The 14,085-nt window shown below is 39.4% G+C and overlaps 2 protein-coding genes and 1 long non-coding RNA gene across 8 annotated transcripts in view; 1 reads left to right on the top strand and 2 right to left on the bottom strand.

The window, feature by feature from the left end:
* Positions 1-36: 36 nt before the first annotated feature.
* Positions 37-6,227, top strand: LOC111243505 (heterogeneous nuclear ribonucleoprotein 27C-like). 4 transcript variants are annotated; one of them, XM_022789179.2, is made up of 8 exons: positions 37-1,047; positions 1,572-1,784; positions 2,009-2,104; positions 2,370-2,423; positions 4,450-4,545; positions 4,792-4,923; positions 5,126-5,423; positions 5,533-5,673. In XM_022789179.2, the coding sequence occupies exons 2-8, from the start codon at positions 1,593-1,595 to the stop codon at positions 5,550-5,552; spliced, it is 888 nt and encodes a 295-aa protein (XP_022644914.1). In that variant the 5' UTR covers positions 37-1,047; positions 1,572-1,592; the 3' UTR covers positions 5,553-5,673. The 4 variants fall into 4 exon arrangements, with proteins under 4 accessions (XP_022644914.1, XP_086844963.1, XP_022644913.1 ...); XM_086988837.1 differs by lacking the exon at positions 37-1,047 and having other exon boundaries at positions 1,593-1,784; positions 4,792-4,884; positions 5,636-6,227; XM_022789178.2 differs by lacking the exons at positions 37-1,047; positions 5,533-5,673 and adding an exon at positions 5,726-6,227 and having other exon boundaries at positions 1,593-1,784.
* Positions 5,843-14,085, bottom strand: part of LOC147758773 (uncharacterized) — a 42,197-nt gene continuing 33,954 nt past the window's right edge. Inside the window, exons 1-4 of one of the 3 annotated variants that reach the window (XR_015327575.1) lie at positions 13,951-14,069; positions 7,943-8,366; positions 7,268-7,369; positions 5,843-5,977 (exon numbers count right to left, since the gene is read on the bottom strand). This is a non-coding gene — a long non-coding RNA (uncharacterized LOC147758773). Of the gene's footprint in view, positions 5,978-7,267; positions 7,370-7,942; positions 8,367-13,950; positions 14,070-14,085 lie in introns of those variants that run through there. The other 2 variants (XR_015327566.1, XR_015327572.1) reach the window with 2 other exon arrangements.
* LOC111249058 (uncharacterized) lies at positions 11,643-13,835 on the bottom strand. Its single transcript, XM_022802382.2, has one exon. The coding sequence runs from the start codon at positions 13,380-13,382 to the stop codon at positions 12,015-12,017; it is 1,368 nt and encodes a 455-aa protein (XP_022658117.1). The 5' UTR covers positions 13,383-13,835; the 3' UTR covers positions 11,643-12,014.

Genomic DNA, 14,085 nt, shown 5'->3' with positions numbered 1-14,085 from the left:
ATAGCTATACTTACTCATTTTCTGGCATTTACCTGTAAAACAAGCTGTTGCATTCACGTGAAATGCACAGATTGTTCCGCATTGTCGGGCTTGCATTATTGATTTTCCCTGGCTTGTTTCGCCATGATAAATAAGATCAAACTTGTAGTCTGTTTTGATTTGATCTCAACGGCTCGTTTTAGTCCCAACACTACCTTACGCAATACATTAAGTAATTTGGACGGAGTACTTCGACATTTAACTTAAAAAGCGACTTCCGTCTATTCTAGCCATTTAATACGAGATTCGGGAATAGCCATCCCGCGCCTGTTTAAGTGAGTTGTAGAGGTTTTTCGCTAGGAGAGATTAATCCTATAACTGTTCTAATTTTTTTTTATGAAAAACCACTTCTTTTTTAAATGATTTTGTGAAATGATTTCATTATTTATTTATCGATCTGCGACAGTGATCGTAACATTCTGTAGCCGACTGTTTGGACAAAAACAAATTGGATTACATCACCATTCGATTATTACGTTCCATTGAGGGCCCTGGAGTAAGCAGGCGGTCCCACACGATCTACCCAACTCATTGCATGGTCTTCGCTCCAGCATCCCGATCCTTTTAAGAATTGATTCAAGGAACCGTTAAGATAGTTCACCGTTATTCAACTTTGTTTTACTACATTTTAGTATCCAACCTATGTCCTGAAATACTATTTACATCTACTATCGTCTGCTATTTTTGCCAGCAACAGTGGCGGCGAAGTGGCCATACGAGGCATAACAGTAACGTAGGCGAGATCGGTTTGTCCAGTGCTACCCACTCGACCTTTGAACACTTTTAGAACATCTTTTGCAACATAGAATCTCAATTTCAGCAAAAATACGTCGCAGTCGACCCAGGAACCAAACAAGTGGCTATCGATCTTGTAGAAACATACAAAAGACAAGGATCGAAGCAGCTTTTCTGATCGGTAACGCACCTGCCTGATATTTACAAACAACATCCACACTGCCCGCGGAAGCAGCCACGGCCAGGCTGCATATATGGCCAAGCGTCGCCAATGTATGAATTTTTAGCATTTTATTTGTCGTAGTTAGGGATATGATCAACTTTAGAGAACTAGGAGAGTGTCATCTCTGAACGATGGCTTCATCATAATTAGAACGAAGAGGCCTCATCTTTCTATCAATAACCAAATATGATTCAACGATTCCATCCGCGGATTTGATCGTGTCAATTATTTGTTGAGCCTATAATGGCCATGCATTTTGAAGCCTTTCACTTTATCACACTGTAGACACTCCAGTTGGAACTGATTTGGCATTGAAAGCTTTTTTACTAATGTAGGTCGAATTCATTTCGCTAGAGTGTTACTAGTTAGAAATTATAAAGAAAAGAGAAAAAGGACAAATTATTCTCAGTTCATCCACTTATCCGAAAATATGGTGTTTTATAAAATAGGTTTATTGAAGTCGATTTCTTCTGTAGAACCTCTTGTGCCGAAACTTTTACTCTATAGGAATAATTCGGGATATCGAATTAACTCGATTAAAAGTATCTCATCTAAGTGCCAGCTGATATTTAAGGTCAATCTGCTCTTCGTCAATATGATCGTTGCTGCGGATTCAACAAATGTATCCAGTGTCGGCGGCGATGGAGACTACTTAGGCGGACTGGCTGGCGGCGGTAGTAAAATGTTTGTCGGGGGTCTCTCGTGGTGTACAACGCGGCATAGTCTAGCTGCGTACTTCGGACTCTTCGGAGACATCGAGGATTGTACAGTCGTCACAAACGAACAGGTGAAGTACGAACGCCTATAGAGTAAATCGTAGTGCTATGCCAAAAAATTCGTACAGGTTTCATATGTAATGCTATTTATTCCCTAGGACCTAATCGATTCTCTCCACACGGAGAGGACTTAGAACCTTCAATCATTCATTTTATGTTTTGTTCTTCCAATTTAGCTCTAATTTATATAATAACCGTGATAATTCCCCTCTGTTGGTCATAATCTGTGAATTAGGGACGTAGCCGAGGTTTCGGCTTCGTAACGTATCGTGACCCATGTATCGCCTTTATCGTCTGCCAAAGAGGTCCACATTCTGTCGACAATCGAGTGGTATTATCTTTCTCGAACTTAATAATATTTTTTCGATTACATGATTTGAAATCACTCGTCTTTAATGAAATTCTATTTGCAACAAGGTAGGATCTGATTAATACGGAATAATTCATCTGTTAAAAACCACTAGGAGAAAAAATGTCTTTTCTTCCGCGAGTCGTTCGTGCTACTTCTGCAGCGTTATCAGCTTTATTTCATTTTAGAATAGAGTTAATGTAAAAATAGAATAAATATCCCGGGATAATACTGACGTTATGTACAGGTCGATCCGAAACCGTGTGGACAAAACGGAAATCACATCAAGGTTCCCGGGAGGGTAAGCTAGTAGTTTTAAAAACTGTGTTATCTTTAATTATGGCATGGACAAATAGTGCGCAAAAGCAAGCCCTACAGCTTTTGCTGTAACGCCGATAAAAAATGTGTTTGCCTTTCATATTTCGTATTGATTCGCTTCATGACAATTGCAATCTGTATTTTTGTTTCTATATATATATATATATATATATATATATATATATATATATATATATCTGTATTTCAATATATTGTAAAAGAGCATCCTAATAGTCCTATTCTATATTGAAAGCAGATGTCTCCTTTAGATGCTATATTATTAAAATGATACAAAAGTATCTTAAAAGGTGCAACGTTTTATTCGAATTTGGAAACGATTTCTGTTTAAAATGTATTAGGACCGTATGAACTCTTTTTACCCAACCATCTATTTATTCCGTCTCGCCAGATATTTTCAGGTCTCCTGTTAAGCAACTCGTCCAGCTATCTTTTGAAGCCCATTTCACCGTCAAATGTACAATTATGAATTTTACTCGTCAATAATCGAAAAAGACTATAATCCGTCGTTAGAACTCGCGCCGATAAGAATCGGTGGACTCATTGGCATTGTCTTGGAACAGGATGATTTTACCTTGCTCATCGGGGCTTTTCTGCTGGATAGCCTCGCTCTCTTCATCTGACTGGTAACAATAATATGGATCCTTGTTGACTGTCTTGTTCTTAAGCATTCTGCTGCGTATAAGGCCTTCTCAGTCCCACCAAACTCTAATCGTTCTAAGGCTAATTCTGAGCTGCCTATTCCTTTCTTTGCTTCATATCGACCTGAAGACACTACTTCCCATCGCGCGTAATAGTTCTGCCCAGAAACCTGTCATCGTAGCTTCGCGCTGTTCATGCTAGACAAGCACTACTGAGTCAGTATCTGGTGCATTCAGAATCCAAACTTTTGAGCGAATTCCATAGGTTTAAGATACTTAGCAGTACTCAGACTAACGTTCAATTCTTCGGCCAATTTTGTTGAAATGTTCCTTTAGGCGATCTTTATTGACATCTGGTGGCCGATCAGAACGACATATCTTTCAGCCTCAAGATGCCAGTATCGAATTTGTCCAAACGTCTTTAACCGGTTTTGCGTTCACTAAAAGGCACAAATATCCAGAACTGCTTTGGCAAATTTGTGACCCTGACAAGGGACAAAATATAGCTGGGCCACAAATGCGCTTTTTCACCAGGAACAAATACCTTTGAAACCCAAAATCAGGGTTCTATTGGCTACACAATGAAATTACAACAGGAGAGCAATTTATTCGGTATACAGAAGTAACCAGTGGCTGGGCAAAGGGAAAAGGGAATATTTGAAAAACTACTTTACTTATGCATCAGCCTGGTGGAAAGTAGATTCCTTTAACATGTTTCTCTAGTATCCTAGTAGACATCCCTACAAGCCTTTTGTTGTAAAAGCAAGGCGTACGGACTATAAGATATGCCTACACTGTATGAAGTTATTATGGTATTACTTTTATTGGTAGCTGTATATGGCTTTTATTGATATGATTATTAGCCATTATGGACAATATGTAGCTTATATTTATGGTCCTCGACGCAATGTCATGGACGGTTAAGTCACTGGATTCAGATGACAGAGGTTCTAGGTTTAACGCGCTAATACACCAAATGCCATTGAACTGAGTTTTATAATATAATTCTACAATTTTTTTGTCACGACAGTAAGTTCAAGGTAAAATCATCGGTTCAATCGGGAAGTCCCGTTCAGTCAAACAATAGACGAGCACAGAACACATGTGAGTAAGGTGGCATCAACCACAAATACAGACGCCCGAAATATTTCCTAGATTGATGCGCAAAACTGCGCTATATCGCGGGCGCAAACCAAACAGTCGTTAAGGTTTTCGAAGTAAATTGTTTTCCTGAAACACGTGCCCATGAAAAAGAATGCGACATTAATGACAATCTGCTGATGTGCATGTTATATTCTTTTCCAGGAACATTGTATATAAAGTGTCAGATGTTTTCATTTACATTTTCAGGTAATGCGACCATATCCTAAAGTGTTCACTGGAGGACTTCCTGCTTCGCTAACAGAAAACGAGCTTGGGCAATTTTTCAGGGAAAACTACGGCAACGTACGGCTGTGTTTAATGTTATTAGCGCTAAAGCAACTTTTTGGAAAAAATCATCTCTTTAGAAACATAGCTAAATCCATTGTGTTTACAGCAAAAGGTGTAGTAATTTCGAAAGTGTCTATCATGGGCAGTAGCGATTCTTATCTAAATAGAAGTAGCAACAGAGGGGATTGCCTGTTTGTGGTCAGTTATCCAGACCAAAACTAATACGATTACGCGTTCGGCGATACATGGTCAACTTTACAGGTGCTGGAGGTGGTAATCATGTTTGACCAGGAAAGCCAACGCTCGCGCGGTTTTGGCTTTGTAACATTTCAAGAGGAGCGCGTCGCCGACAAAGTTTGTAGGGAACATTATATATGTATCAGGGGAAAGAAGGTAATTTTATCGTACATATTAGGTAGCAAATGAACTTGCATCAATGCATGATCATGCGTATAGCAGGATTTCTCCTCGTATTAATAGCTAAAAATAATGTTGAGGACAAAATGGCGTTTAACTCGAGATTATATATGTGTGATTATACATACAATCACACACACAGATATATATATATATATCTGTCACTTACTGACTACAGGTGGAATGCAATCGTGCGCAGCCGCGCTTCTTGCCCACGTGCAGCTCAGCAGTTATACAATTACCGTTCGGTGCAAGTGGCAATGGTGGTGGGCAAGAAGACAAATCTCCGGAGAGCAACAGTTTATCCGATGACGGTCAAGCGGGCTGTGTTAAGCACGTCCCGGATGAGCCGAGCGTACCATCTACCTCGCCATCGAAATCGCTCTTCGGCTACGATTATGGAATGGACCGTGCTGAAGGAGGATCAAGAAGATGCGCTTTCATCGGACCTTTTCGACGCATCACTTCGCAACAAAGTGCGTGTTTTTAGAATTTTCGTTGTAGACCCCGAATCGCCAACAATTACTTTTAATTTTTTCTTTACAAATATGCTTTTATCCCTTAATTTTGTGTTTGACCCAACAGGTACCGTTCTCCCATTTTGATTAGAATTGTATTCTAAATTGAACGACGTTTCGATGAGACGATGTAATATGAACACTTACTACACGATGTGTTTTCGATACAGAATATGCGGCGTTCCCATACCAGTCAAGCTTAACTTCCAAGGCAAAAGACTCCTTTTCGAATGAATCTATTTTGTCGTTGGGGTCCGTAGCGGTATCAACGGTAGTCGGCTCCAAGGTCGATAAAGATTTCTGCTGCTGGCGAGAGGTTAAAGAACATAAAGAAGCAGGCCCCAGTTGGAAGGCTCCAGGAAATCCGCTCCCGTCAAGCACACAGCCATGCGCTCAGGAACTCATTGAATGACAGCTCACTCGCTAAATGACGCAATGGGCCTGCGGGAAATTATAGATATGTGTGTTCCGTGGAAAGTTCACTTGTCAGGGGGGCCGATTCGTGTGTGCGACTGGAAATAACAAAATACAACTTGCATTTATGTCAATTACGCATACAAGTTGGGTATGTATGTTGACATACGGGCGTCTGTGAATATATATATATATATATATTATATGCGTAAGATATGAAACACTGAAGAAAGCAATTAAAGTGATCTAAGCACATGTCTAACTATCGGATAAATATAGCTGGTTGTCGCATTACTCTGCCAATTGTTTGTGTATAATTTAAATGAAATACGTTGGGTTTCGGTTAGACTTAATTGTTGTTTTTATTAACTAAAGCTAAATATGTATATATACACATTGGTAGCCAACAATATAGAAATAGAAAAATTTCATATTCTAATTTCTTTCACATCAGCGCCTAATGGTGATGATTTGAACAGCTTTTTGAATCCCAAAAAGCTAGAATTAAGTGAACACGACAGAGCTATAGAAAATCTTCAACAGACTATAGCATGTACTCCTGTCATTGTGGAAGTACCTCAATAAATGATTATGCTGTAAAAGCTGAACATGTTATCGTCTGAGAAATGAACTTTTCAACTAGCGACAATGAAAATGTGGTGCTAAACACAACAAAAATGACACTTTGGCAAACTAGCCGAACGGTGCGATTAAAGCTAGCCTAATATATCGAAAACCGTAGTGTACGGTCGAATGTAGCTCTGAACGCCTTGCGCATTGATCCTCCAACGGTAGTGACTATATTCGGTTAAATTCTAGATATTCATTCAAGCAGAATTTCATATGACAGTGGCTTATGGAGAAGTTTGCAAAAAAAAAAAAACATTTTATCTTATCGAGAAGGTAGTAAAAAGAAGGAAAAAAAAGTCAGCCGTTCGCAGCAAGATTCTAAGTAGCTATGTTGTAGTAATAGAGATAGCTTTTCTCTCTATAGTAATTGTCCTTTAAAAGAGCAAGCGTTTTGTAATAGTTTCCTGTTGTAAGTAATTCTAGCATGGTTGTCTTTAACTAACATGGTAACTAACATCTTAACATGGTTGTCTGTAACTAACTAGAATCTGACTCGGTAGAGTAAAACGTTCTCAAACGCCTTTCGATACATGGTTTCGACATACCGCCAACGCTGACATCGTACTGCACATCATAACAACTCATTAACGGAATGTCTAGCCATTATTGCATCGGGTCAGTCGTATCTCCACTGCGAAGTGTTATATTTTCTCCTACGGCTGGCAGTGAAGAGTAAGTACCCTTTCATCTGGAAGATGCTGCTACAACGTCACAACTATGCTGGCTTAAAATTGAGCACGCATCACCTGTCTACATACCAATAATTATGAGCAATCCTTGTCGCCTAAAAAACCATACTTCCATCCGCAAATTTGCAACGCTGGATATCTTTTTCCGCGACAATGGCACCCAAACGCCGCCTAGAAAGTCAAGGAGATAGATGATAATCAACGCCTGGTACTCGATGAAGCTCGTCTGTAGAACGGCGAGAACAGCCGTGGCGATTAGAGTGGAGGAACCTAGATCGCGGGTGAAAATACGGCTTTTGCTACCTGATTGTTCTTCGATACGAGAAGAATACGAGCTCCAGCTACAATTGATCTGTATTGGGAGTCTCGTTGCTTAGTGAATGTGGGGCTGTATCTAACAAAATGCTTTAGAGTCACTAGGTGGTTACACAAAAGGGCCTGCATCGTCATTTATTTTTTGTGGCTGGTTCAAAAAAGTCGAATTTTTGTCTAATAAAAAACATTCGCCTTGGCATATATAGTTAACTGGTTTCTGTATGTATTCCGAACGTCGAACTGATACCAGCCTAAGACTGAGATACACTCTTGCGAAACGCGAGTACCGTTGACTTGAAACACCAAAATCTGCCCAAAAGTGATAGGAATAGTGTTATTTTGAGAAAGGAACGCTATGAATTTGAGTCAATGTAGTCATTGTATGTTGGTTGGCGACGTAATTAAATAATGTGTAAACTAAAAACTAACCTGAATTACTTAGTGCCGAAAATTCGTCACTTGTAGATAGGTTAGCGTCACAGTCGATTGCGACATAAGCATCTTTTTAGACTCGCTTTTTCGTAGCTGGCCACAACGTATAGTATGTTTGATTTATTTTGATGCATCTGTATATCAAACACTACCTGTTTAAACGAACACTGCCATGCTAAGTTGTGTCCGCAGATTCACCTGGCAGTTTTTTACGATTTGCTGATCCTTTATTAAAACTGAGCTTCATTTGGTCTGGCTTTTCGTGGGTTTGCGAATACCAGCATGTTGAAATTTAGTTCGGAATCCTCGCTGACTGCCGAAGAAATGTCTCACTAATTCGTTTCCATCAACCCCGGCTACTAACGGATGCGACGTTTGACGCGCTGACGGCGCGCTATGGTTGTCGAATGCAGCAGTTGCCCTAAAAACACACAAAATTACTTGAACGGGAGTCGGACTTGGTGTGACATGGACATGGAGGCACTTGGTATTTTTGTGCCCAGCATGCCTTATCAGGAGAAAACGTCAATCTATTTATCAATTAATATTCTTGTTAAGACATGAAAATTCTTCCGTCAGTGTTACCAACATTTCAATAGAATTTGGATCAACTTACTGTGCACGATAATGTGATTATTCAAATTGGTAGGAGGAACTTTTAATCATCTTTCAATAAACATGTTCCAGATATATGCTTTTCGACTACCAGGGTATATTATCATATTTTGACCAAACAAATCCTTTGGAGGTCCGAATCGATACAAAAGCTCAAGTGACAGGCAGTCACCTTTGCTTGAACTTGCTGTAAGCTCAGATAGCTGAATACTGAATATACAATGTACAGAATCATGGAACATCGTTCAACTATAACATAATTACTTATGGTCTAGACAAAAATAAAATTGCTTCTCGCCCGCTTCCACTATAATATATAACTAATAGTAGCTGACATATAACAACGTTGGTTCATTGAGGCGGTTGGATCGGCTTTTTGCGTAAGAGGACATTATAGAAGAATATATGAGCTCGAAGCCGGACAAGTCAACCATAAAACCATTCGCTTATGTTGTTAGTTAAATGAAACGCGTGTGCACATAAATCACATAGAAGAAGACGTCGGGTTCGCTGTAGAAGAAGACCCCTGACAATTAGCATCATCTCCTCATTGACGCTGATATAGTACTTCTAGCGCGATTAGAGGCCCTTAATAGCCATTGACCCCGGCCCAATAAAATAGGATAGCAGAGCCCTATAGCACCAGCATCGTTTTGTAATCATGTAAGCGATGTTTCACTTTCTATGTATATATATATATATATGTATTGTAATAATCACTTTTTGTACGTTATCGGCTTATTTTTGATTGCCACTCTTAGGTTTTTTAAAATTAAATTTTAACAGCATACCAAAACGATATTGTTTGTGCATCATCAAAAAATGAAACTATTTAAATGTGAACATCTAATAGAGCCACGTGATAAGTTATAGCTTGCGCAGGAATTACAAGCGCATTACGACCGACAAGTCTAAAACGTATTTAACTTTTTAATTGCAATGTAACAAATAACGGTCGTGCCTGGGAAATGCCCATTAACAAGAAATGCTTACCTTAGTAGCATAAAGGAATTTAACTTTTTACTTTATTTAATTTGATTACACCCTGTATTGCCACTGAATATTCAGTAGCATTAATCGTCTGGGTCAATCCACCAAATGACTACAGGCCATAGACAAAATATATTATATCTGAGCCCGATATACAATTGTATCCTTTTTGATATCGCCTCCAGAACGGTAAAACTCAAACACTTTTAATGCTTTTCATTCTTGCACCGTGCTGGATTTGCTGGTATCATGCTATTTCTGGTTTCTGGTACCGTTTAAAAGAACTTTACAGAGGAGCAAGGAGAAATGATTTCTTCAATTCGTCGGGGGTATTGCATTAATTATTATTACACCCTTATTATTACGACAATGTCGCAGTATCTATTACAAACACTATAAATATTGTACGTAAAGCGAGAGCAAGTCATTCGCTTACGTTCAAAGGGTACCCTTATAGCACAAATGAACCGTTGTTTTACGTTCAATATACTGCACAGTATTGCGTTACACTTGGAAGAGCTGGTTACGTGCTTTCTGTATTGCAAATAATAGAATTTCCATACAGAACAGGGAAGTAATTTTGACTTTCTACTATTTCACGAGCCATACCATGTTACGGGTTCAAGGCAAGGTATTTGCGGAAAATGTTTGAAAATGCGCTTTTGTACAATCGCACAGTTTACATTAAGGAATGTTAGCAAATTTAAATCGCTGACATGTGAGTTGCATTAGTACGATTGTACCGTTCACCATGAGGTTTTACTAATTAAAGACTTACTTAAATTTGAAAAATTTTCTTAAGCTAACCTTTTTTTTTGGGTTTTTGACATGAAATGATCGCCAAAATTGTTACCTACGTAGCACCTGAAAAACACATTTTAACTAGTTTAACTACCTAAGTCTTTACGGCCCTTAACTATTCGACACCGTTATCAAATAACTACTACATTGTTTTAGTTTGTGCTTATGCTGAAGGAAAACAATTTGGTGTGCGCAGGTGTTAGTCAGGCACTGTGGCGTTTAACTAGCCTAGATCGGCATTTCAAAAAATTTTGTTTTGTACCTAAATTACATTTCAACTGTACAAAATAGGGCGCAGTCGATTAATATCGGTTGAGATCATTTCAAGTAATTGAATTATTCAAGTCTAAATCGTAAAAGTAAAGAAAACGACTGATTTTTAAAAACGACGAAACTGATTTTTTACTAAAATTATCAAGTTATATGAACCCAATCTATGACTTACAGATTGCATGCGCGGTGTCCTTTTATACGAGTGCTGCGAGGTCTGTCGATGTTTTCTACTATTTATGTGTCTTTTATAGCCCACCGTATTCAACAGTCTGCAGTTTCTTAGAAAATAGCGTATTTTTCAAACCTATAAGGAATGCATTAGTCGTTAATTATGTCCACTTACCGTTCAGTGTCAAAAATGAGTGCTTTGCAATTGAACTCTCTATGTCTTTTATGACTTACATGTCAGAGTAACTCCAGATGAACGATTCGTAATAGTATTTGGAAAACTTGTACATTATCACGCACCAACGGATAAATCTATAAACGAACCCGACACAATATTTTTAATCAGATTGCGACTACTTAGAGTGTGAACCCCGCTGAGTCGTAAGGCGCGGAGCTCTACTTAACGATTTCGTATTGTTTTCACATATTGATGTTCATTTCTTTGCGGCAAAGGGATTTCTGAAAGCACTGTGTTTTACAGTAAGATCCGATGGGTTTATTAAAAGGTAGAAAGAAGCAACGCTAACCCATCATTACTGCATCGGTAGCGTACTAGACAAGCCGTATAAGCAAAGAAGAAATTAAGCTATTCAAGCTGGCGACTACATAATCCATACTTTTGTTTAATTTACGGATGCAATGGCTTTGCGTAAGTGTCGAAAGGTTCTTTCTTACTACATCCTCATGATTGTGTATGCAGACAGATAGCTGTACGCTATGAAATCTACGCTTTCTGATTTCGCGGGCCCGGCATAATAATGGCCCAATAGGCCTGAGTTTCAGAAATATGAACAGGACTATGAGATAAACAGTATTGTGAATATCTTATTCAATCAGAATCTCGCGCACAGTATGTAAAATATTTTTTATTGATGATGTTTACATCACGTATAAACCTTTTAGTAACTTCAACGTTATATAATTTCGGCGTTTCTATCACACAGAAATCCATATCTGTACGACTTAATCTTTTTAATCATTTTTATTAGTACTGAGATATATATATATATATACAATCACTTAGATGGCCAGTGTCGCTTTCGCTGTGCAGAACAACTGTAGCCTGAATGGCGTTAGCTCGAAACGTTCTTCAAGAATACGACAACTACATAAAAGATTTCGCTGCATACGATATGTGCGCCTATTGCTGTCCAATGCGCTATGCACCACGTCCCATGATAACTTACCACGCTTTTTCAAAACAAAGACTAATGAGTCTGCCTCACAAACGGTCCTTTCTGTCGGAAGATACTTGGTCGTGGGATAAATCTTTGCCTATGTCACGCTCAAATTTCGGCCTACTTATTGGACAGGCCGTTTTGCCTGGCGGAGATCTACTCAAGCGATCGAATTTGCCGCGTGAGGGGGGTGGTGCTTTTGGAAGACGTCTGTTTAATGGGCTGGTTCTTTCTGAGGAGTCAGAGAGTTTTTTTCTAGTTCGGAAGGAACTATCTTTACCTGGAATTTTAGGACTTCGTGGAACGTTATAAGCGGTTTTCCCAGGAGGCAAAAGTGCTATATTCAGAGAGGGAATCATAGGTTTTTTCATCGACATATCACCATCTTCCTTGCTCGGTATTGGCGGAATTTTACGACCTGCAGGACCGCTTTTGCCGACTTCACGTTTTTCTTTGCTGGTCGAAGGAACTTCCTTAAACGGAGATTTAGGTCCTTTTTGGTAAGGTTCCACTTCAATATCGTTTTCGTTTCGGACAGGTGGGCCTGAAGTTTTCTTCCCTGGAGGGCTCACGCTTTTCCGGTCTACGCGAGGTTTACTAGCTTTTGAACCGGGACGTTCCCGACGCCGATGTCGGTCAAAACGACCGCTGAGTTCCACAAAAGTATTTATTCTCATATATCGAGAAAATATTCTGTACACTTCGCGGAACCACATCAGCTGAGACTCGTGTGCCTGCATAGCTGCTTGGACTCGCGCAGCTTGTCGGTCGCTTATCCGGTAACGGTACGGCGATGGCCAAATAATGGAGCAGATCTCGTCGATAGGCCGACAGTACTTTCTGAATACGGATACCGATTCGAGGATAAATACGCGCTGATTAAATTGTGAATCGTCTACGAGACTTCGAACGCCATTGTAAATTGCGATATGATTGAGGTGGCCACTAACTCCGTACGAGTCGAATGTTACAATAGCGTCAATTTGAGGTTTGCCACTGCAGTAATCCAGAATGACTTCACGGACGTCATTGGGCTTCCAGGCGACTTTGGGGTTATCGGGAAAATGTGGCCAGTCTAAGAGTGTAACCAGAGAACTCGCTATTCCGAGTGTTTCGGCCGCCTTATGTAATTCCTTTGCTCGTTTTTCACCATTTCCATAGAAGCCGCCATTCGAAAAGCATAGCAAATGTATTTCGCTGTTTTGCTCAATTTCAGCAACAATAAATGGGGCAAAAAACATTGTCTCATCATCGGGGTGTGCAATTACAACAAGGCAACGCGAACACGGTATTGCCTTGCCATGCGAAGGTTTGAGATTTGACACAAACAGATAAACACAATACAATGCAAGTAACTGGGTGAGCACAATGGCACATACGAAAAGTATCCATCCAACGCTTGCCAGATCCATAATTTAGTCGAAGGAATATTGCAATCGGCAGCGATAACGATAGCTGGATTCGAATTCACCATAACAATCGGTCTCAATTCACTGACGAAGTTCATCAAATAGACAATAGAAAGAGGACTGTGGTTGGAAAGTAAAATTAAGCTAGATTCAATTTGATATAATATCGACTTTGAGCTAATTACGAACTGGCTTTACATGATTGGTACATAAGTACATTATCAACAATGGAAACGTCTCTAAGATTCGTATACCAGCTGCTCATGCATTTACAAAAACTGAAGATCGAATTTGAATGAGCCGTAATTCAATCGGCCAGCAAAGAAGTTAACAACGGCCATTAATCGCTACTGCTCACTCATGTTGCCGTAATTTCTACTTGTTTTATCTCTCTAGATAATCTAATAATAACTGACACCCAGTGCAAATCCGCGTATATCGTGTTTACCGATTTTCTTTATTCAACAAATTTTCAAATTTTGCACATTTTTCTTGACGACTAGATGCAGAGTGGCTAAAACTCTGACCAAAACAACGTCCACCTGTCAAAACATATAACTAACCAGCTTACCTGAGTCTATATAAACCGTACACGTAAAATTCTCCTCTCCTAATTTCCCTATTTCTCTAAAGAGTTTAATTCTGTGCGATCAATATCGAACTGCACTTGGTGGGTCGTTCTCGCTAGACCGTTTCCAACTGCTGC

Source organism: Varroa destructor, unplaced genomic scaffold (assembly GCF_002443255.2).
Source record: "Varroa destructor unplaced genomic scaffold, Vdes_3.0 BEIS01000001.1, whole genome shotgun sequence".
Classification (NCBI taxonomy): Eukaryota; Metazoa; Arthropoda; class Arachnida; order Mesostigmata; family Varroidae; genus Varroa; species Varroa destructor.
The sequence above is the reverse complement of the archived record's forward strand: the minus strand, read 5'-3'. Positions and strand labels throughout refer to the sequence as shown.